This window comes from Schistocerca cancellata, chromosome 8 (assembly GCF_023864275.1).
Source record: "Schistocerca cancellata isolate TAMUIC-IGC-003103 chromosome 8, iqSchCanc2.1, whole genome shotgun sequence".
In the NCBI taxonomy this organism is placed as follows: Eukaryota; Metazoa; Arthropoda; class Insecta; order Orthoptera; family Acrididae; genus Schistocerca; species Schistocerca cancellata.
The window spans coordinates 347,658,694-347,683,197 of NC_064633.1; the positions used below are offsets into that span (position 1 = coordinate 347,658,694).

The window sequence follows — 24,504 nt, forward strand, 5'->3', positions numbered from 1 at the left end:
TCGATTAATTAGAGTGGAGGATGCTGTGCAGCAAACAGATATATACACACATCAAAAAAAGTTTAGCATCCCCCCGATTCCCAGAACTCCTGAAGACAGACATTGACTGTGGATGTTGTATCACAGACACAGTCTCTTGGCTATTCAGAGATGTCACTAAACCCGCCCATAGATGTAAACAACCATGCATGTGTAGCTTCTATTAGACGGAGGGGGCCTGACAGCCGATCTGTTCCAGTTATTGCACCAGGAAGAAGGTACACGGCTCGTGTTGTCTGTAGTTCAACCACGCCTAGACGGTCAATAGCGCGGTTCGATCACTCCGCATTGTTACTTCGTGCGAAAAAGGGCTCTCAACATGGGAAGTGTCCAGGTGTCTCGGAGTAAACCAAAGCGATGTTCTTCGGACATGGAGCAGATACAAAGAGACAGGAACTGTCGATGACATGCCTCGCTCAGGTAGCCCAAGGGCTACTTCTGCAGAGGATGATCGCTAACTATCGGTTATGGCTCGGTGGAACCCTGACAACAACGCCACCATGTTGAATAATGCTTTTCTTCCAGCCACAGGACGTCGTGCTACGACTCAAAATGTGTACAATAGGCTGCATGATGCGCAAATTCACGCCCGACGTCCATGGCGAGGTCCATCCTTGCAACCACGACACCATGCAGCGCGGTACAGATGGTCCCTACAATATGACGAATGGACCGCTAGGACTGGCATCACATTCTCTTCACCGATGAGTGTCGCATATGCCTTCACCCAGACAATCGTCGGAGACATGTTTGGAGGCAACCCGGTCAGGCTGAACGCCCTAGACACACTGTCCAGCGAGTGCAGCAAGGTGGAGGTTCCCTGCTGTTGTGGGGTGGCATTATGTAGGGCCGGCTACGCTGCTGGTGGTCGTGGAAGGCGCCGTAACGGCTGCACGATACGTGAATGCCTTCCTCCGACCGATAGTGCAACCATATCGGCAGCATATTGGCGAGGCATTCGTCTTCATGGACGACAATTCTCGCCCTCATCGTGCACATCTAGTGAATGTTTTCCTTCAGGGTAACGACATCGCTTGACTAGGGGGACCAGCATGTTCTCCAGACATGAACGCTATCGAACATGCCTGGGATAGGTGGAAAAGGGCTGTTTATGGACGACGTGACCCGCCAACATCTCTGAGGGATCTACACCGAATCACCGTTGATGAGTGGGACAATCTTGACCAACAGTGCCTTGATGAAATTGTGGATAGTATGCCACGATGAATAGAGATATGCAACAATGCAAGAGGACGTGCTACTGGGTATTAGAGGTACCTGTGTGTACAACAGTCTGGACCATCACCTCTGAAGGTCTCGCTGTATGATGGCACAAAACACAGTATGTGATTTTAATAAGCAATAAGCAGTAAAAATGGCGGAAATGATGTTTATGTTGATTTCTGTTCCAATTTTCTGTGCAGGTACCGGAACTCCCGGAACCGAGGTGATGCAAAACTTTTTTTGATGTGTGTATATCGAGCAGCATCCTGATTTCGAATTGTAAACCGCTTACGTTGAAAATACAACCTATCCAGTGAAGCAATGGAATCAGATGTCTGTAACATAACTATGAAATGTTATCAGGTCTGTTAAGGTAACGTGATGCTGTGTGTGGGCCCCACCATTAACAAATATGCTATTAAAACTACAGTCATCCATGCCAGATACGTGCATATAAATCCCCTTCTGATAAAAAAAATTAAATTTGCTTGGGGAAAAAATACCCACTAATCCAGCGATGCAGTAGAATGCTATGCGTGTAACTTATCTCCAGACGTCTGTCAGGGCTATTTATCTAGAGTATGCTGTGTAGGGTACTTCCTCCCATAGTTAACCAATGTCCCATTAAAACTGCAGTCTTCTGCACTGTATACAGCCCATAACGATTTTGGAAATGTACTCCTGCATTGCCAGCATTTAGACAGCATCAGACTCGAACAGTCCATTTTCATAGTTATAAATCAGAGCTTAAAAACCAGGTTCCTTTTAGCGAAGGGATCTTCCCATCACATTCCTAAAGAAATGGGAAGAGACTGCGACACATTCACTGCCGGGAAGGTAGGTTTCCGATGGAGACTAGACGTTTGAAATTCTAAGAAAATAAGCATAAGCTGTAGGAAAAAGAACTGTAAGAACTGGCTGCTAATGCGATATTCCAGCCTTCTGTTCCATCATAACAGCAATTTTTAACGTCATCAATTTCCAATTTGGATAGTTTTATCACGGATATTTAGATACGTTTTTCCTGTATTTGCCTAGTATTCCTACATCCATCACATTGTCATCACCCTGTAGGAGACATAATTTCTCAGTCCTGACAGAGATGAGCTTGAGGGATTTACTACGTAGATAGCTGCTAAAGACACCAAATACATTTGAAAGTTTTCTGTAGTTGGAATCCTCCTTTTATCAAGAAGTTGAAGGCTGCTAGACAGTCGAGAGCAGAATAATTAGACATGATGAATGAGCGACATGTATATGTACTGAACAAGTGAACAGAAGATCAAATCAAATTGTAAAACGACGTAGAAAAGGTATCTGAATGTAGCGAAAATTGGCAGTTGACCCTAAATATCGAAAAGTGTGAGGTCATCCACATGAGTGGTAAAAGAAATCCGTTAAACCTCGGTTACACGATAAATCAGTCAAATCTAAAGGCCGTAAATTCAACTAAATACCTAGGAATTACAATTACGAATCAATTAAATTAAAGGAAACCATAGAAAATGTTGTGGGGAAGGCTAACCAAAGACAGCGTTTTACTGGCAGGACACTTAGAAAATATAACAGATCTACTAAGGAGACTGCCTACACTACGCTTGTTCGTCCTCTTTTAGAATACTGCTGCTCGGTGTGAGATCTTTACCAGATAGGATTGACGGAGTACATCGAAAAAGTTCAAAGAAGGGCAGCACGTTTAGTATTATCGCGAAACAGGGGAGAGAGTGTTACTGAAATGATACATGATTTGGGCTGGTCTTCACTAAAACAAAGGCGTTTTTTGTTGCGACGGAATTTTTTCACGAAATTTCAGTCACCGACTTTCTCTTCCGAATGAAAAAAGTATTTTGTTGTCACCGACCTACATAGGGAGAAACAATCACTATGATAAAATACGGGAAATCGGAGCTCGTACGGAAAGATATAGCGGTTTGTTATTTCCGCGCGCTATGCGAGATTGGAATAACAGAGAATTGTGAAGGTGGTTCGATGAACCCTCTGCCAGGCACTTAAATGTGATATGGAGAGTATCCATGTAGACATGTAGGTGTAGCTGAACCACCCACCCACACACACACACACACACACACACACACACACACACACACGGTGTCTATGGAAGTAGGGACGGAGGGAGGGAGGTAGGGAGAGACGGAGGCACTGGTCCTACTGAGTCTCACCATTTCGTGCACTTTCAAATGTGTGTGGGTGGATTTGGCAACTATCTGCGTAGTAAATTTCTCTCGTTCATCTCTGTCAGGGATAAGGAACCAAGTCCCCAACATGGTGATGACAGTGTGATGGATATAGAAGTGGAAGGTGAAATGAAGTCCCATGCTCCTTGACGGAGCGTTGGGGAACGATGCGGGAGATCCGCACCGTCGTACCAGGCAAGGTCCTAATGGAGGTGGTTTGCCGTTGCTTTCCTCCAACCGTAGTGGGGATGAATGATGATGATGATGATGATGATGGAGACGACACAACACCCAGTCATCTCGGGGAAGGTGAAAATCCCTGAACCCGCCGGGAATGGAACCCGGGACCCCGTGCTCGGGAAGCGAGAACGCTACCGCGAGACCACGAGCTGCGGACGGATCTAGGAGTACTAGGTAAAAACGGCGAGAAAGTATCTAAAGACCCGTGATAAAACCATATCAGATGGAAATGGCTGAAGATAAAATTTGCTATTCTGATGGAGCAACTGTCTGGAATACCGCAGTAGCTGCCAAGTCTTACAGTTCTTTTTCATACAGCATATGCTTATTTTCCTAGAATTTCAAACGTCTAGTCTCCATCGGAAACCTACCTTCCCGGCTGTGAATGTGTCGCAGACTCTTTCCATTTTTGTAGGATTGTGATGAGAAAATCCCTTCGCTAAAGGGAGCCTGGTTTTTAAGCTCTGATTTGTAACTATGGAAGTGGACTGTTCGAGTTTGATGCTGTGTAAATGCTAGCCATACAGGAGTACATGTTAAAAATCGTTATGGGCTGTATATAGTGCAGAAGACTGTAGTTTTAATGGGACATTTGTTAACTATGGAAGGAAGTACCCTACACAGCATACTCTAGATAAATAGCCCTGACAGACGTCTGGAGATAAGTTATACGCACCGCATTCTATTGCACCGCTGGATTAGTGCGTATTTTTTTCACAAGGAAATTTAATTTCGATTTATATGACTTTAGTTTACAGCAGATTTGTTAATGGTGGGACTCACACATAGCATCACTTTACTTAAATAGCCCTGATAACATTTGGTAGTTATGTTACAGACATCTGATTCCATTGCTTCATTGGATAGGCTGTATTTTTAGCGTAAGCGGAATACATTTCGAAATCAGGATGCCGCTCGATATATATAGCTGTTTGCTGCACAGTTTCCTCCACTCTATTCGACCGAGGTCCATCTTCGTACCTCACTATACATTCTCAATTTCCACCATAACTTTGAGGTCATGATCAGCTGCTCTCCCGACGTTAACATGCCTAGACCCGTTAGTCGTTAAATAATACGTACTGGTGAACAGTGTGATGAGTTCGACAGCTCGACACTACGTTTACCAATCCTGTGAGACCGCCTCCGTTCGAGTTACGTGACAGGTCTACGAAGCAAAAGCATCATTTTGATGCTGCTAGGATCTTATAGGTTGACATACTCCACTCGAATATGTGACGGAAAAGAAGTCTCTGGGAACGTATTTCTCCCGGAAACATAGGATGGATTGGGATATGTATGGAAACATATAGGAAAATTTTGATGTGATCTGCGTATGAGATTGGGATGGATGTGTAATTGATAATATTTGTGCGATGTACACTCCACAATGCACTGCACGTCGTTTGCAGTGTATTTGTATTAGATATGGGACATTCGTGGAGTTGTACGCAAGCAGGCGAGAGACCTTTGGTGGAGGTGGTAGTTGACACAAAAGCAACTAAATATACTGCACTATAATGAGACTAGAAATCCCGTACACTGTCATCGGAAGCGTTAACTGCTGTGTGGTACCCAGTAGTAAGCATCTAGAACGAGTTGGAGTAGAATGCGTATGTCTGCTTCGGAATAATTTGCTGTAGTGTTAAGAGAAGCAATTCAAACACTATTAAGCGACAAGTCGGTGAGCAAAAGCAGAAAAGTATGTCAAGCTCAAATCTATATGGATTTTTAATGGAGTGTGATCCACCCACTAAGATTTGACTGTGCACGAGACAAGCGACCGCAGATCCCGTCAGTATGTCATCAAGAGACTGTCGCGCTACATATCGGGTCGAGGTGTAAAAGATAGGGGTACTAAGATGACTGTTGTTGCTGGAGGAAACATTGACACTGATTTGGTCCGGCTTGTATGCGTTCTACTCATGTGAATAAGCTCTGCTCCAGAGAGAAAGTAGTTTTAGGGACGGTGCACTATCGAGCAGCCCGTGGGAGTAAAAGAGTGACCAGTCCTTTCATTAAATTACGAATCTCCCCGTACTATTGAAATAGCTCTGAATTCTGCATGGAGGTGTGAAGCCGCTGCACCAATGTAAAACATTCAAGGGGGTAGTATACTGGAACTTCTTTATACTATTAGATTCGTATTATGAAATTTTGCTCAATTTGAAAAGAATGGTGATGTATTCTTCACGAAACGCTATGGCGTCAACGAGGTCTCTGATACCATTACACTGCCGTGTTTCTAGCGTGGTAATCATAGCAATAACACAAAGGAGATTAGGACACGTACAAGGATATTTCTATAGACAATGGTTCGATATCGATGAATTGCAGGTGTTGAGATTCTGAATTTCTCTGTGCAGTCCGGGTATACTTTACACGGTTATGACTTTCCTCCTGTAGCTTAGTGTGCTATTTTTCTCGTTGTGATAGCTCTCTACCTATTCAGTGACGGTTGGTGGACTAGACAGCCTTGTAGCTGAGGAAACTGTGCAGTCGGAACGTGATGGGATTTCGAGAGAATTAGCATGGGTATGTGGTTTGACGGGGGACACCTCTTACTCGTCGAAGTCAGATGGAGTCAAATCCTGTGTATCGAAGACTGGAAGACTCGTGAGAAAATGGAAGGTAAGCGATACTCTGACGAAAGGGGAGTTGAGAGGGTAGCTCTGTAACCCTCCTTATAAGTGTTGTGGCCAAACATATTACAAGCTCTCGCATACATTCCGCGAAGTGACTACAATGAGAAAATGGGTCTAATACGAAGATTTTTACCAAGAGACGCTTAGCAACAGACGTTCCCTCGTTTGCTTTCCGCGAGATTTGTGCAGCTATAAATGAGTGGAGTGTTATCTTAATAGGTGGAATAAATTTACATCTACATCCGTATGCTTACTTTGCAAGCCATCATGTGGTGTGTGTCGGGCGGCATCTTGTACCACTGCGTCATTCTCTTTCGTATTCCGCTCGCGAATCGATTGAGGAAACAGCAGCCTGACTGTATGCCTCGGTATGAGAACTAAATTCTCGTATCTTATCGTCGTGGTCTTTACGCGAAAGATATGTTGGCGTCAGTAGAATCCTTCTACAGTCCGCTTCAAGTGTCGTTTCTCTAGATTATCTCAATAGTGTTCCTCGAGAAGGACATCACCTTCCCTCCAGGGATTCCAATTCAGTTCTCGAGACATCCAGCCACTAATTTGGCGGGAGCCAATATGTATGCTTCTACGGCGTTGTATTCTGAGGGAAACCCGGGTCTGTCGGCTCTTACACGTTGGCCGGTGGCGGCAGTGGTTGTTGTTCGCCTGCAGGGCAGTGGCGGCGGCGGGGGCAGGGTTCGGCGGTGTCGTGGGGGTGTAGAAGAAAGTGAAGCATCCTACAGCGCCCATGTTTCATCACGATTAGTTGGGGAGCAGTATACCGGGATTGTGACTCACTTCCACTAGCGCGGCAAGCCAATCGGCAGACAGAATGAGTTTAGTGTTGGATATCTAAAGCTACCTGACGACGGTTACCACCAACTTTTGTATCGGAGGAAGTGGCCAACTAGCCTGTGGGAAGCCCTCAGAGACGGCACAGAAGCGTCTGTAAGCTTTTTGTGGCGAGTGACATCCGACTGTGGGAAGAAAATTACACGCCATGAAAAGGGACTCTCATAATCAGTTTATTTAATTAGTTCATCTGTTTCACATCAACGACGTGACGCCACGTGGGTGGAAGCGAGGGCGAGAATACCATGGATATGGTTCGCGCGTCGGAGTGGTAATTAGTCATTAAGATAAGATCTTTTAATGAAATTTCGATCTACTACCTGCACAGGGAGAGAGAATCATTGCAATAAGGTCATCCATATTACCAAACTTATAAAGTGATGTGTAGTATTAAACTGATATTTGCAACTCCTCTGGGCTGCTGCCTTAACAGACCGTAGGTGATGTGGCATTTGGCTACTTTAAGAGAGTTCGAAAATGAGGAAGCATCCTGTGATAGGATGCTCTTAACACTGTTATGGGTCAATAATGAGTTTAATATTCTAGTGCTGTGGTGCAGGATGTAACAGATATTATGCTGATAAAAACAGATTTTTTTTAACCTGATGAGATAATACTTACAAGGGAACCTCCCCATCGCACCCCCCTCAGATTTAGTTATAAGTTGGTACATTGGATAGGCCTTGAAAAACTAAGCACAGATCAATCGAGAAAAGAGGAAGAAGTTGTGTGGAACTATAAAAAAATTAGTAAAATATACAAACTGAGTAGTCCAAGCGAAGATAGGAACATCAAGGAAAATGGGACTCTAGGAGCGCCGTGGTCCCGTGGTTAGCGACAGCAGCTACTGAACGAGAGGTCCCAAGTTCAAGTGTTCCCTCGAGTGAAACTTTAATTTTTTATTTTCAGTATATGTGACAAACTCTTATGTTTTCATCACTTTTTTGGGAGTGATTATCACATCCACAAGAAAACCTAAATCGGGCAAGGTAGAAGAATCTTTTTACCCATTCCCCAAGTGTACAAGTTAGGTGGGTCGACAACATTTTCCTGTCATGTGACGCACATGCCGTCACCAGTGTCGTGTAGAATATATCAGACGTGTTTTCCTGTGGAGGAATCGGTTGACCTATGACCTTGCGATCAAATATTTTCGGTTCCCATTGGAGAGGCGCGTCCTTTCGTCTACTAATCGCACGGTTTTGCGGTGCGGTCGGAAAACACAGACACTAAACTTATTACAGTGAACAGAGACGTCAATGAACGAACGGACAGATCATAACTTTGCGAAAATAAAATTTTTAGTCGAGGGAAGACTTGAACCAAGGACCTCTCACTCCGCAGCTGCTTGCGCTAACCATCGGACCATGGTGCTCCTCAGCTCATAATTTCCTTGATGTTGCCTATCTTGCGCATGGACTACTCAGTTTGTATATTTTACTAATTTTTTTCGAGCGAGGTGGCGCAGTGGTTAGACACTGGACTCGTATTCGGGAGGACGACGGTTCAATCCCGCGTCCCGCCATCCTGATTTAGGTTTTCCGTGATTTCCCTAAATCACTCCAGGCAAATGCCGGGATGGTTCCTTTCAAAGGGCACGGCCGACTTCCTTCCCCGTCCTTCCCTAATCCGATGAGACCGATGACCTCGCTGTCTGGTCTCCTTCCCCAAACAACCAACCAACCAACTAATTTTTTTCATAGTTCCACACAACTTCTTCCTGTTTTCCCGATTGATGTGTGTTCAGTTTTTCAAGGCCTATCCACTGTGCCAACTTATAACTAAATCTGGGGGGGGGGGGGGGGGGGGGTGCGATGGGGAGGTTCCCTTGTTAGAGGAAATACAGGGTATGCCATACTGTTGTACTGGATTTTAAAAACAAGTAAAAATACTTCATTGATATGAAAACACGTGTGTGATCCGATTTCTTCTATCTTTGAAAATAACTCATATAAAATGGAGGAATCTACCTTTCGTATGAGAGATCTGAGGTTAATCGACAATCGGGTAGGATATAGTGGATTTTTTAAACTGGGAAATATATTTCAGGGGTGGAATTGCAGGTAGACCTATACATATAGGCCACACCTGCTTGTCTCACAATGTGCCGCGGTCAGTGGCAGGAGTAGGCATGACGCTTCAGCCGACCAGAAGCCGCTGTCTAGCCTCGTGTGACCAGCGGGTACATAGAATCCTCCGACCTGTCGGCTCTTGCACGTAGCCAGGGGGGATAAGTCCCAGCGGATAACTGAATGCTCAAGGAACCTATGTGCTGGTCTAGTGGCGACAGAAGCAGACGTGTGCGTTTTGTGAGGAGGTTCAGTATCGCGAGTGTTTGCAATGGAAGATTATTCCCCTGATGAAAATTGATTAGCTCACAGCATGGAAGTCATAGTGACAGTCTTTCTTGCCTCTGTGCATCCGGTACAATCCACTGTAGGTACCCAGAGATCTGCGAAGGACTGCCAGCGTGGCTGATGCCGGCGCGGATCTGCAATCCTCAAATGGTTCAAATGGCTCTAAGCACTGAGGTCGTCAGTCCCCTAGAACTTAGAACTACTTAAACCTAACTAACCAAAGGACAACACACACATCCATGCCCGAGGCAGGATTTGAACCTACAACCGTAGCAGCTGCGTGGTTCCGGACTGAAGCGCCTAGAACCGCTCGCCACAGGTGTCGGCCAGTCCTCTCCAGGCCTGCGCGAACTCGGCTCCCTGGCAGTGGGCAGACGGCGCGTGCTTCGCGCTCGCGATTGTGTACAGTCAGAAGGTTTTTAGGCAGATATCTTTAATGTAAGGAGGAACGTTGAGGTGGAGGAAGGTGATTGCGCTCTCAAATTCGGTGCGTACAAGACCTCGGATATGTTACGATCTATTTGTGGCGCAAATTTAATTACTTGATTTGCAAAGTGTTTATGTGTGATACTCAGTCAATGAAAATATGTTTTATTGTGCAGAATAATCATCGTAAGGTGGTGGTGTGTGATATATTTGACTCATATACATTGTTAAAAAATTAATTTGATAAGATAGTGCAAATGAACTACTTCCTTCCATTTTTGATAGAGCTATTGCGACAGCTCTCCGTTTGCTCCCAGCATTAGCCAACAGTAACACAGTTTTATGAGGATGGATGGAAACCTCGAGCTGCGTGTTTGGACACCTTGAATCATGCATGTGTTGGCACGAACTGGAAGTAACCACTTGAGATAGACAGAGACAGGAATCGAGTCTGGAATTTTCCCGATCAAAGGAATGCTGACACCTGATGCTTTGTTTGTGGGCTGCAAGAACAAATGGCTGTCTCTCATGGGGGCAGGCACGTCACCCAGGTTTCAGAACCAGTTATTACAAGGGGAAGCAGCCACTTGAGAGAGAGCGGAGGTAGTTTCCCGCGTATCGAATATCGCAGGACCCCGGCTTCCGGTCCGCAGTCAGTGGTATTTAGTATTGTGATTTGTAATTCGGCCAATGGGCGGTTTTCTACCTTCGCGGCATGCAGATGTGTGCGCTCTGTGCTCTGCCCATTGCCCAGTGGCGACCGGGCGACAGATACGCGCAGGTGAAATAAAATGGCGGCCAACATGCCATCCTTCAGTCATGGGAAGTGGGGGCAGGGGGGTGCAGACGCGAGCTTTCCCCAAGTGAGGGAGCCCTGTCTCTTGCAAATTGATTAAATAAACAATATGCAAACTGAATTGATCAATAGATTATTATGTCAATTGACATTGATTTGAATTTAATGCCATGAGATCCTTTCTCTCCAGCATACACTGGGTCTTTTTCCTTCCCATTTCCAGGTGGAATGAAAAAGAAAATTGAGAATGCGCTAGATAACGATAAGTTTGGCTTTTGGAAAAGTAAAGGCACGAGAGAGGCAATTCTGACGTTGCAGTTAATAATGGAAGCAAGACTAAAGAAAAATCAAGACACGTTCACGTGATTGGTCGACCTGGAAAAAGTGTCTGACAATGTAAAATGGTGCAAGATGTTCGAAATTTTGAGAAAAATAGGGGTAAGCTATAGGGAGAGACAGATCATATACAATATGTACAACAGCCACGAGTGAATAATAAGAGTGGACGACCAAGAACGAATTGCTCATATTAAAAAGGGTGTAAGACAAAGATGTAGCCTTTCGCCTCTACTGTTCAATTTGTATATCGAGGAAGCAATGATGGAAATAAAAGAAAGGCTCAGAAGTGGAATTAAAATTCAAGGTGAAAGGATATCAAAGATATGATTCGCTGATGATATTGCTATCGTGAGTGAATGTGAAGAAGAGTTACATGATCTGCTGAATGGAATAAACAGTCTAATGAGTACAGGGTATGGTTTGAGAGTAAATCGAAGAAAGACGTTGGTAATGAGAAGTTGTAGAGATCAGAACAGCGAAAAACTTAATATCAGGATCGATGGTCACGAAGTAGATGAAGTTAAGGAATTCTGCTACCTAGGCAGTAAAATAACGAGTGATGGACGGAGTAAAGAGAACACCAAAAGCAGAATAGCAATGGCAAAATGGACATTCCTGGCCAAGAGAAGTCTACAAATATCGCCCTTAGTCATCGTCATCATCATCATCATTTAAGACTGATTATGCTTTCCAGCGTTCAGTCTGGAGCATAGTCCCCCTTATAAAATTCCTCCATGATCCCCTATTCAGTGCTAACATCGGTGCCTCTTCTGATGTTAAGCCTATTACTTCAAAATCATTCTTAACCGAATCCAGGTACCGCGACTCCTCCTACCCTCTACTGCTGAACCCATGAGTCTCTTGGGTAACCTTGCTTCTCCCATGCGTGTAACATGACCCCACCATCTAAGCCTGTTCGCCCTGACTGCTACATCTATAGAGTTCATTCCCAGTTTTTCTTTGATTTCCTCATTGTGGATACCCTCCTGCCATTGTTCCCATCTACTAATACCTGCAATCATCCTAGCTACTTTCATATCCGTAACCTCAACCTTATTGATAAGGTAACCTGAATCCACTCAGCTTTCGCTCCCATAAAACAAAGTTGGTCTAAAGATTGAACGGTGCACAGATAACTTAGTCTTGGTACTGACTTCCTTCTTGCAAAAGAGAGTAGATCGTAGCTGAGCGCTCACTGCGTTAGCTTTGCTACAACTCGCTTCCAGTTCTTTCATTATGTTGCCATCCTGTGAGAATATGCATCCTAAATTCTTGAAACCGTCCACCTGTTCTATCTTTGTTCCTCCTATTTGGCACTCAATCCGTTTATATCTCTTTCCCACTGCCATTACTTTCGTTTTGGAGATACTAATCTTCATACCATAGTCCTTACATTTCTGATCTAGCTCTGAAGTATTACTTTGCAAACTTTCAATCGAATCTGCCACCTCAACTAAGTCATCCGCAATTGCGGAAGAAATTTCTGAGAACGTACGTCTACAGTACAGCATTGTATGGTAGTGAAACATGGACTGTGGGAAAATCGAAACAGAATGGAATCGAAGCATTTGAGATGTGGTGCTACAGACGAATGTTGAAAATTAGGTGGTCTGGTAAGGTAAGGGATGAGTGGGTTCTGTGCAGAAACTGAGTGGAAAGGAATATGAGGAAATTACTGATAAGGAGACGGGACAGGATGATAGGACATCTGTTAAGATATGAGGGAAAGACACGTAACGTGTATCCACAGGACATGTGGCCTGTATTTGAAGAAATGTCATGATGATCTCTCCATTGGCAAAAGATTCCGGAATAGTCCCCCATTCGGATCTCCGGGAGGGGACTGCCAAGGGGGAGGTTACCATGAGAAAAAGATTGAATAATCAACGAAAGGATAACGTTCTAAGAGTCGGGGCGTGGAATGTCAGAAGCTTGAACGTGGTAGGGAAACTAGAAAATCTGAAAAGGGAAATGCAAAGGCTCACTCTAGATATAGTAGGGGTCAGTGAGGTGAAGTGGAAGGAAGACAAGGATTTATGGTCAGATGAGTATCGGGTAATATCAACAGCAGCAGAAAATGGTATAACAGGTGTCGGATTTGTTACGAATAGGAAGGTAGGGCAGAGGGTGTGTTACTGTCAACAGTTCAGTGACCGGGTTGTTCTAATCAGAATCGACAGCAGACCAACACCGACAACGATAGTTCAGGTATACCTGCCGACGTCGCAAGCTGAAGATGACCAGATAGAGAAAGTGTATGAGGATATTGAAAGGGTAATGCAGTATGTAAAGGGGGACGAAAATCTAATAGTCATGGGCGACTGGAATGCAGTTGTAGGGGAAGGAGTAGAAGAAAAAGTTACAGGAGAATATGGGCTTGGGACAAGGAATGAGAAAGGAGAAAGACTAATTGAGTTCTGTAACAAGTTTCAGCTTGTAATAGCGAGTACTCTGCTCAAGAATTACAAGAGGAGGAGGTATACTTGGAAAAGGCCGGGAAATACGGGAAGATTTCAATTAGATTACATCATGGTCAGACAGAGATTCCGAAATCAGATACTGGATTGTAAGACGTACCCAGGAGCAGATATAGACTCGGATCACAATATAGTAGTGATGAATAGTAGGCAGAAGTTCAAGACATTAGTCAGGAAGAATCAATACGCAAAGACGTGGGATACGGAAGTACTAAGGAATGACGAGATACGTTTGAAGTTCTCTAACGCTATAGATACAGCAATAAGGAATAGCGCAGTGGGCAGTACAGTTGAAGAGGAATGGAAATCTCTAAAAAGGGCCATCACAGAAGTTGGGAAGGAAAACATAGGAACAAAGAAGGTAGCTGCGAAGAAACCATGGGTAACAGAAGAAATACTGCAGTTGATTGATGAAAGGAGGAAGTACAAACATGTTCCGGGAAAATCAGGAATACAGAAATACAAGTAGCTGAGGAATGAAATAAATAGGAAGTGCAGGGAAGCTAAGACGAAATGGCTGCAGGAAAAATGTGAAGACATCGAAAAAGATATGATTGTCGGAAGGACAGACTCAGAATGCAGGAAAGTCAAAACAACCGTTGGTGACATTAAAAGCAATGGTGGTAACATTAAGAGTGCAACGGGAATTCCACTGTTAAATGCAGAGGAGAGAGCAGATAGGTGGAAAGAATACATTGAAAGCCTCTATGAGGGTGAAGATTTGTCTGATGTGATAGAAGAAGAAACAGGAGTCGATTTAGAAGAGATAGGGGATCCAGTATTAGAATCGGAATTTAAAAGAGCTTTGGAGGACTTACGGTCAAATAAGGTAGAAGGGATATATAACATTCCATCAGAATTTCTAAAATCATTGGGGGAAGTGGCAACAAAACGACTATTCACGTTGGTGTGTAGAATATATGAGTCTGGCGATATACCATCTGACTTTCGGAAAAGCATCATCCACACAATTTCGAAGACGGCAAGAGCTGACAAGTGCGAGAATTATCGCACAATCAGCTTAACAGCTCATGCATCGAAGCTGCTAACAAGAATAATATACAGAAGAATGCAAAAGAAAATTGAGAATGCGCTAGGTGACGATCAGTTTGGCTTTAGGAGAAGTAAAGGGACGAGAGAGGCAATTAAGACGTTACGGCTAATAACGGAAGCAAGGCTAAAGAAAAATCAAGACACTTTCATAGGATTTGTCGACCTCGAAAAAGCGTTCGACAATATAAAATGGTGCAAGCTGTTCGAGATTCTGAAAAAAAGTAGGGGTAAGCTATAGGGAGAGGCGGGTCATATACAATACGTACAACAACCAAGAGGGAATAATAAGAGTGGACGATCAAGAACGAAGTGCTCGTGTTAAGAAGGGTGTAAGACAAGGCTGTAGCCTTTCGCCCCTACTCTTCAATCTGTACATCGAGGAAGAAATGATGGAAATAAAAGAAAGGTTCAGGAGTGGAATTAAAATACAAGGTGAAAGGATATCAATGATACGATTCGCTGACGACATTGCTATCCTAAGTGAAAGTGAAAAAGAATTAAATGATCTGCTGAACGGAATGAACAGTCTAATGAGTACGCAGTATGGTTTGAGAGTAAATCGGAGAAAGACGAAGGTAATGAGAAGTAGTAGAAATGAGAACAGCGAGAAACTTAACATCAGGATTGATGGTCACGAAGACAATGAAGTTAAGGAATTCTGCTACCTAGGCAGTAAAATAACCAATGACGGATGGAGCAAAGAGGACATCAAAAGCAGACTCGCTATGGCAAAAAAGGCATTTCTGTCCAAGAGAAGTCTACTAATATCAAATACCGGCCTTAATTTGAGGAAGAAATTTCTGAGGATGTACGTCTGGAGTACAGCATTGTATGATGGTGAAACATGGACTGTGGGAAAACCGGAACAGAAGAGAATCGAAGCATTTGAGATGTGGTGCTATAGACGGATGTTGAAAATTAGGTGCCGGCCGCTGTGGTCTAGCGGTTCTAGGCGCTCAGTCCGGAACCGCGTGACTGCTACGGTCGCAGGTTCGAATCCTTCCTCGGGCATGGATGTGTGTGATGTCCTTAGGTTAGTTAGGTTTAAGTAGTTCTAGGGGACTGATGACCACATATGTTAAGTCCCAGAGCCATTGAAAATTAGGTGGACTGATAAGGTAAGGAATGAGGAGGTTCTACGCAGAATCGGAGAGGAAAGGAATATGTGGAAAACACTGATAAGCAGAAGGGACAGGATGATAGGACATCTGTTAAGACATGAGGGAATGACTTCAATGGTACTAGAGAGAGCTGTAGTGGAGGTTGCAAGTGCTACTCTGAGATGAAAAGGTTAGCACAGGACACGAATTCATGGTGGTCCACATCAAACCAATCAGAAGGCTGATGACCCCCCCCCCCAAAAAAAAAGGTGGTTGAGGGAAGGGGAAGGCTGTGGGGTTTCCCAGGTCTGGGAAAAGAGGCTCAGAACTGGGGAGGGGGGTGACAAAAAGTGTCCCTTTTTCCTTTTCCAGAGGGGTGTGGGAGGAAAAGGGGGAGGGTTCAAATGGGACTTAGCTTCTGAGCTCATCAGTCCCCTAGAACTTAGAACTACTTAAACCATCTAACCTAAGGACGTCACACACATTCATGGCCGAGCCAGGATTCGAACCTGCGACTGTAGTGGTCACGCGGTTCCAGAATGTAGCGCCTAGAACCACTCGGCCACCCTGGCCGGCAGAGGGGGAGAGGTTGGGGGTTTTTCAGGAGGTCAGATTATCTCCAGTGGGCTATAAATCAACCCTCAGGTAGTCATAAACTACTTAGCAGCAGAGTAAGTTAAGTGAAAAAAAGGGGAAGGTGGTTTAGTTCATCAATTTAATTAATTAGCACGTCAATTTGATATGAAAATGTTCCAGAAACCTCTTTGACTGGATACTCAAGATTTGTACGTCCATCCTTTTGGTTGGGGGTTTGTGGGACTTCGGCCATTCAGTTATGTAACAAAATGGAACAACTACAGTCGTCCTTATGATGTTGTTTATTACATGGATACCAGTTTCAGTGCTTCAGTGCACCATCTTCAGGCCTTAACTGCCACTAAGGGGTTTAACTCCAATAGTATACACAATGGTACATTGCTGGCCAACATCTATGAACTGGTTTTCGTTATTACAGGTAGTCTGCGAAGGCCATTTCATAGATATTGGCCACTGATGAGTCGTGTGTACAATTGGAGTTAACCCCCTCAGCGCCAGTTAAGGCATTAACATGATGCACTGAAGCGCTGAAACCGGTAGCAATGTAAGAAATGACATAATAAGGACGGCTGTAGGTGTTTTATTACACTTCTGTGTCATACAAACGAACTACATAGCTAGATATTCTCTGTTGGTCAAGACTCAAATCCAGAAAGATATTAATTTGCAATAAATCACTGCACTATATGATCTAAAACTTACCGAAAACCCATGAACGAAGTTTTCCTCTGGTTGTACCGCTCAACGTCTCAGAGAAAGTAAATTACGTTTTTACAAAATTACTATGGGCCTCAAGGCAGTAAAGATGCATTGCAACTCTCCGAGACGTATACGTATAGCTCTTCCGGAACACGCTACCGTAGTATATTCTGAGTGGCTTGGACATACTGCAGCCAGTCAGCTTCACATTTTTTACAGACGGCATGTGTAATTTCCCTCAGTGACCAGTTACCAACTCCTAATTTCCTTTAATCATTTTCTAAACTTATTATTTTCCGAAAAGCAAATAAATTGAAAATAATCTCATCTTTACAAATCTTAAGGAAACAATTGAAGATTATGCTCCTGGAAACCTTAAACCTTACATTACACATACCTTACATGTACGTAATTCAATGCACGATTTCACAATGGGATTTAGACGCGCATTCATTAAGTGAATCTGTGATCCGGAAAAGGACTTTTGTCCCTACAAGGCAATTTTTCAGGAGATTCATAAAATTGTTTTACTATATAACCGGTTTAAACATGGTATCTTAGAGTTGCCACGTAGCAATTTGCTCGAGGGTGAGACAATATAAGCCATTATTACATACTTTAGCCAACGACCGCTGACAGTAATCTAGTCTGAATGTGCTGGAGATGACACCTTTTCGAACCTGATAGTGTTGATAAGGCAACTGCCGGCTGGTGTGGCCGAGCGGTTCTAGGCGCTACAGTCTGGAACCGCGCGACCGCTCCAGTCGCAGGTTCGAATCCTGCCTCGGGCATGGATATGTGTGATGTCCTTAGGTTAGTTAGGTTTAATTATTTCTAAGTTCTAGGGGACTGATGACCTTAGAAGTTAAGTCCCATAGTGCTCAGAGCCATTTGAACCATGTTTCTTTGATAAGGTAACTAGCGTTCTGTTTGCAGTCGAAGAATTGTGTTATGCAAGTTTGTGTTATCCATATTCATTGAAGCAATAAAAGAGTGTGGTATGAGCATAAAGGTTTATTCATAATGTTCCCAAAGTACGACCACAAGCAAAATACAGCAAAACAATTAATGGTTGGTATGCTTCTTTATCTTGTTCATCCATGGAAGATACTGTAATAAAAGGGTTTCTGCTCGTCAGGTATGTACTGTAGAATATTCTTGAGATTATCTAATGTCGTCTTTTTTATTGTAAAAGATCCACTATGGACTTGTTTATGTGAACATGGCCCCTCCTCTAACTCAGTATCCTTTTAACAGATACTTCTGTTGATGGGACAATGACTCCATATTGTATCAAATGATGCACACAGACATAAAGATCAGTTATCTACTGTAAACGTAATATGAAAAAAGTGTGCATTACCCTTATTACAAAGCATCGATTCAATTATTAGCAAAGTGCAAGATTGATCCGTCACAGCTTCACTCACTCTGACAGTACAACAAATGAAAAAATGTAGAGCAATTATTATTTTAGAACTGATACATCACATAAGCAAAATGTTTGTTAACTATCCATCTATCGACAAAGTGTTTATTGTAGAGCATCTTTTGATGTATTTGCAAAAACGTATTAAGGTGTCGGGAAGTCGCTCTTAATGGGCAGTTACAAAATGTAGTTCTAGATAAATGTGAATAACTCTGAAACTGTCTAAGATTTAGATCTTAAACTAGCACAGAGGATGACTATTGTTATTTCGTGAAACAATACAAAATTCCATAGCGATCAGTATACGGAAAGTGCCTTTATAAATACACAGGTCGATGTGTGATCTGCAGAGCACTACTGCGCTTGATTTGGCCTGCCACGCTCGAGCGTGAACCCAAAGTGTACGGCACGTGGTCTCTGAGAAGAACCTTACAGCTTCCTACATCGCACACATCCATGCCTGAGGCAGGATTCGAACCTACTACCGTAGCAGCATCGCGGTTCTGGACTGAAGCGCCTAGAACCGCTCGGCCACAGCGGCCGTCTACAGCTTCCTAATCGACTGTGCATTTCGCTACACCCCAAAGGTTTTCCTCCTCCGTCCCCAATCGCCCCTTTCACTGCGGTGTCTGAGAATTGTCTTAAACTCATGTGTTGACCATAAGTGACGGTAATAGTTGTGTAACGCTGTGTCGTTTTGTGTTGTATGACGATGAGAGAAGGAAGAGGATACAAACCGGTCGATATACATTTCATTAATACCGAGAAGCTTATGTCAACGAATCAGCGCAGTTTTAGAAAGCATCGCTAGTGCGATACTCACCTTGCCCTTTTCTCATATGACATACTGTGGACTACGGATGAAGGGCAACAGGGAGATACTATATTTCTAGGTTTACAGAGAGCATTTAACGCGGTGACCAATGCAGATTCTTAACGAAGGTATGAACATATGGAACAGATTGCCAGATATGTGAGTGGTTCGAAGATTGCTTATGTAATAGACCCCATTTATTGTCCTCGGCGGCGACCGTTCTTCAGAGCCGAAGGTATCGTCAGAAGTGCGCGAGGGAAAAGTGATAAGACCGTTATTATTTTCTATACACGTAAATGATATGGCGGAGAGGGTGGGCAGCAATCTGCGATTGTTTGCTGATGATGCTCTGGTGTAGGGGAAGGTGTCAAAGTTGCATGACTGCACGAGGACACAAGATGAGTTAGACAAAACTTCTAGTTCGTATAATCAATGTAAGCGGGCTCTTAAAGTAGAAAAATGTAAGTTAAAGCCAATAAGTAGAAAAACCAAACCCGTAATATTAGGATACAGCATCAGCACTATCCTCCTTGACACAATCATGTCGTTTAAATATCTTGGTGTAACGCTGCAGAGTGATGTGAAATGGAATGAGCGTGCGGCGATTGTGGTACGGAAGGCGAATGATCGACTTCGGTTTTTTGGGAGAAGTTTAGGAAAGAGTGGTTAAATCTGTAAAGGAGACCGCATATAGAATACTAGTGCGTCTATTCTTGAGTACTGCTCGTGTGTTTGGAATCCTTATCAGGTCGGATTAAAGAAAGACATAGAAACAATTGAGAGGTGGACTGCTAGATTTGTTACCGGTAGGTTAGAACAACGCGCAAGTGTTACGGAGATGCTTCAGGAACTCAAATGGGAATCCCTGGAGGAAAGGTGACATTCTTTTCGAGGAACACCACTGAGAAAATTTAGAGAACCGACATCTGAAGCTGATTGCAGAATGATTTTCTTGCAGCAACAGACATTGCGCGTAAGGACCAAGAAGATATTAGGGCTCATACGGTGGCATATGGACAGTCGTTTTTCCTTCGCTCTATTTCCGAGTGGAACAGGAAAGGAAATTACTAACAGTACTTCAAGGTACCCTCCACCACACACCATACGGTTGCTTGCCGAGTATGTGTGTAAATGTTGCACGTAGCCCACTGCTCTCGAGGGGGTGGCAGAGCTTAAGTATCGTATCTGACAGACTCCTCACTACCAAGTGTCATATGCCCTCTCTCAATGAGACACTGCAGTAAGGTTTGGAATGTGCTCCAGATCTTCAGTGATCAGAAACTTTATGTCTCCACCTCTCCCTTCCTTACCGGCTAAAAAATATCTCCCACCCCCAGGACTCAAGTTGGTTACCCCCAAGATAAGCGCTACCGTCCTGGTGTAGTTACTATCCTCAGATACGGAAACGGCTGCTTTAAATTTGTATACTCTTTATAATTTTCTTTGTTTTAAGCAGAATGACTATCATTTTTATCTACCATGTGTACAGGGCGACACTTCTTACTGTGCATCCCTCCACCCCCCCTCCCCCTCTTTATAAATTGTGAAATCGTTTTCTGTGTACATGGCTGACAGACCTTGTATACAACGCATGAAACTTATCGGTTGCTGAACAACTGCGTTACATACTAGTTCTAATGTTTAATATGAGATCAAAATTAGAATATATTTTGATTGTTTTGACATGTATGAAGAGTTTCAGTAAAGGACAAATCCGCTGATCACTGTAGAAGTCTGATTGCATTAAAAACACAGTACGCAATACGGATGTCACTCAGCTTAATTCTACATGAATTTATGAGAAATTTGTCCACAATGTGCAAAAAGTTCGATAATATTTGCAGATACAAAAGTTTTAGTTTGATTTATCTATTTCGTATGTGCAAATAGCTACTTCACGTGTAATATTTTAATTTTGATAGTTCATATGTAGTTGTAAATCACAGATGCACGGCGTGTAAATAGTCACTGTTCAGGACTGTGACTGCTCTTTTAGGGTGCCTCATTTACAATTTTTTTGACTACAGTAATAACGAAATTCCACTTAGGGAATCTAAGAACTCATGCATAGTTCTCTGTGTACCACGTCTTATATGACATGTCTGTACTACTGTAAGCTAAGACAGATCAAACCATGTTGAACTTTCTACGAAAAAAAAGAAAAAATTCTACCCATTGTGTGTCGCAAGCTGTTGATGATACCGTGCGATGTTAAGCGTTTTTAACAAAATAACTGTTAAATCCAATAAAGTTGACAGTGATATCCACACGCGCACATGCCCCTCCCCTCACACATACACACACACACACACACACACACACTCTTTAGCACTGTTGAGATACGTGATACAAGTTTACATGCTCCTACCTGCTTAGAAAACTGATGCACCGTGTCGAGGCACTTGTAGTACTGTCTACCCGATGGCGTCATGCGGAATATGAAGTCGGGGTATAGCCAGGGTTTCAACACTCTTTTCATCGTCAGCTCCGTCACTCTGTGTGAAGAAACTACTTTAGTTACAGATGTGATACGCAAGAAAACTTATCTTTTCTTGTGCATGTAGCTGAAGAAGCCTCTTTTCGTGTTATTATTTTCAATCCGAAGACTGATTTGATGTAGATTAGATACTCTATCCCATCCAGTGGAAACCTTTTGAGTTCTATATACGAGGGTCATTCAATAATTAAAGAGACAAATTGGTCTGGAGAAAAAAGTGTTTACTTTTACAAAACAATACTTTTTCTATTTTTCAACATAATCCCCTTGCGCCTTTATGCACTTGTTCCAACGGCCTACAAGCTTTTTTATTCTGGCTGCAAAGAACTCTTTATCTTGATGTTTGAACCAATTTCCTTCAAATTTTTTCACGTTCTCGTGGTCCTGGAACCTCTTCCGACGTAATGTCTCCTTCAGTAGTAAATCAGGACTGCAAGGTTGATGTGGCAGTACTTCCCAGACCATTATGCCAACGGTGTCACGGGTTAGGTGCGTTGTCTTACTGGAGAATCAATCCTCTCCTCTGAGCTCCACGACTTCTCTCTCTCGTGGCTGGCTTCACCTTGTTTAAAAGAAAAAAAAATGGTTCAAATGGCTCTGAGCACTATGGGACTTAACATCTGAGGTCATCAGTCCCCTAGAACTTAGAACTACTTAAACCTAACTAACCTAAGGACATCACACACATCCATGCCCGAGGCAGGATTCGAATCTGCGACCGTAGAGGCCGCGCGGTTCCAGACTGGAGTGCCTAGAACCGCTCGGCCACACGGGCCGGCTTTAAGAGAAAATCCGAGTAGTATTGGCTGTTCATTGTACGCTGCTCTTCGAGATAATAACAAAAAACTGGACCTTTAGCATCCAAAAACACCGTCAACATGAATTTTCCTGTTGATGATTGGGTTTTGAATTTTTTCTTGACATGTGAGTTGGTATGCTTCCACTCCATGTTTTGTCTTTTTGATTCTGGCTCATAATACTGAACCCAAGTTTCATCACAAGTTAAAATTTTGTTGAGAAAGTGCTCACCTTCTCTTTCATAACTTTCCTTTAGCTCAGTGCACACTCTCAACCTTGTTTCCTTGTGTAGCCGCGTCAACTCCTTTGGCAGCCATCTTGCACATTTTTTGCGCTTCTTCAACTTGTTACAGATAATGTTATGAACTGTACCAGTACTAACTTAAACCTTATCAACTATCATTTGCACAGTCACACTGCGGTAGGAACGAATAATGTCATCGATTCGACTTTCAAGTGAGGGAGTTGAAACTGCAACTGGTTCGTCAGTCACTAAGTCGCAACCATTTTTCAACTACTCTACCCACTTGTAAAAGTTTTCACGATTCATACAACCGTCACTATAAAGTTTAGACATTCTACAGTATATATTCACTGGCTTCTCGCCTTCAGCAAATAAAAAACGAATAGCAGAACGTTGTTCAACTAATGTGGACGTTTCAAGCGGACACGCCATCTTGAAATATATTTTTGAGGTTATAAACTAAACAATGATGATACACCAGCTCATCAGGGCTCATCCCAGTAACCCCAACTTAAAGCGACAAAAGTACAAAACTTTCCCTGCTAACAGATTTTTCCCCAGACCAATTTGTCCCTTTGATAATTGAATGAATCTGGTTTATACTGCTTACTGTGGTCAAGCTTTAGTCTTACTCCCTCACCGTCACCCCCCCCCCCCCCCCAAATATGCTTACCGCAATTACCAAGGTTTCGATTCCTTCACACCTCTGGATGTTACCTATCAACTGGTCTCTTCTTTAAGTCGAGTTGTGACATAAATTTATTTCGCCATAAACGATTTCCTAAACTTAAATTTAGATTCGGCATCAACAAATTTCAGTTTTTCAGTTTTTTTGCTGTATCCATTTTGTATTACGTCTACTTCGACTATCATCAGTTGTTTTGCTGTCCAAGTAATAAAACTCGTACACTACAATAATGGAGGTCAGTATGAAAGCATTGGTATTTGTAAGAAAATTAACATCGTCGGCTGGAGTAGTTGTGCTCAGTGTACATGCAATACTATCAGATCCAGTATACCGGTAAATTCAGTCACCAGGAATCGCGTTTGATGTTATTAGTACAGTATATAACAAGACATCAACGATTCAGGTAGTAGAGGATGGAACTTGGTATAAAGGCACTCGGCTCTGTGTGGTGTCAGTGTATGCGTACGTGCCTTTACTGCAGATAGGAAACAGACACCATTAGCGACAGTGCGTGTTGTACCCATAAGCCACGATTGTGACAATGCCACGCGGAAAACAGTTCTCATGCGATGAAAAAGAAAAAATAGGTTTGTGCAAGGAAATGAGATATTCTAATCGTCATATCTCCAACAAGTGGAACCGTTCAAATGATTGATAATTTCATCAGATAGGGTGCAAAATGTAGATAGAAAGGAAAATGTGGGAAAAGTGGAAAATTACCTGAGGAATCGAGACGGTTACGTTTGTGCAACGTAAGGGTCACAAACCGTTATCCTTGTCAACTTGTCTCTGATTTACAGTTGCCAGTAATGGCCAAACGTGTGCCACAAATTTTGTCAAATGACAAACATCTACCATTGAAGAAACGACCTGCTTTAACACCCAAGCATGAACTGGATAGATTAGAATTTGTTGAAAAACATACGTCATGGACTTCAGAGTGGAATGAAAGCATCTTCAGTAATGGGAAGAAATTTAATTTAGACGGGCCGGATGGA

The 24,504-nt window shown here is 43.1% G+C and overlaps 1 protein-coding gene across 1 annotated transcript in view; it reads right to left on the minus strand.

The window, feature by feature from the left end:
* LOC126095080 (cytochrome P450 4C1-like) overlaps positions 1-24,504 on the minus strand; it is a 131,301-nt gene that overhangs the window by 45,912 nt on the left and 60,885 nt on the right. The window contains exon 6 of the mRNA XM_049909763.1: positions 21,648-21,774. Coding sequence (XP_049765720.1) covers positions 21,648-21,774 — 127 coding nt within the window. The remainder of the gene's footprint in view (positions 1-21,647; positions 21,775-24,504) is intronic.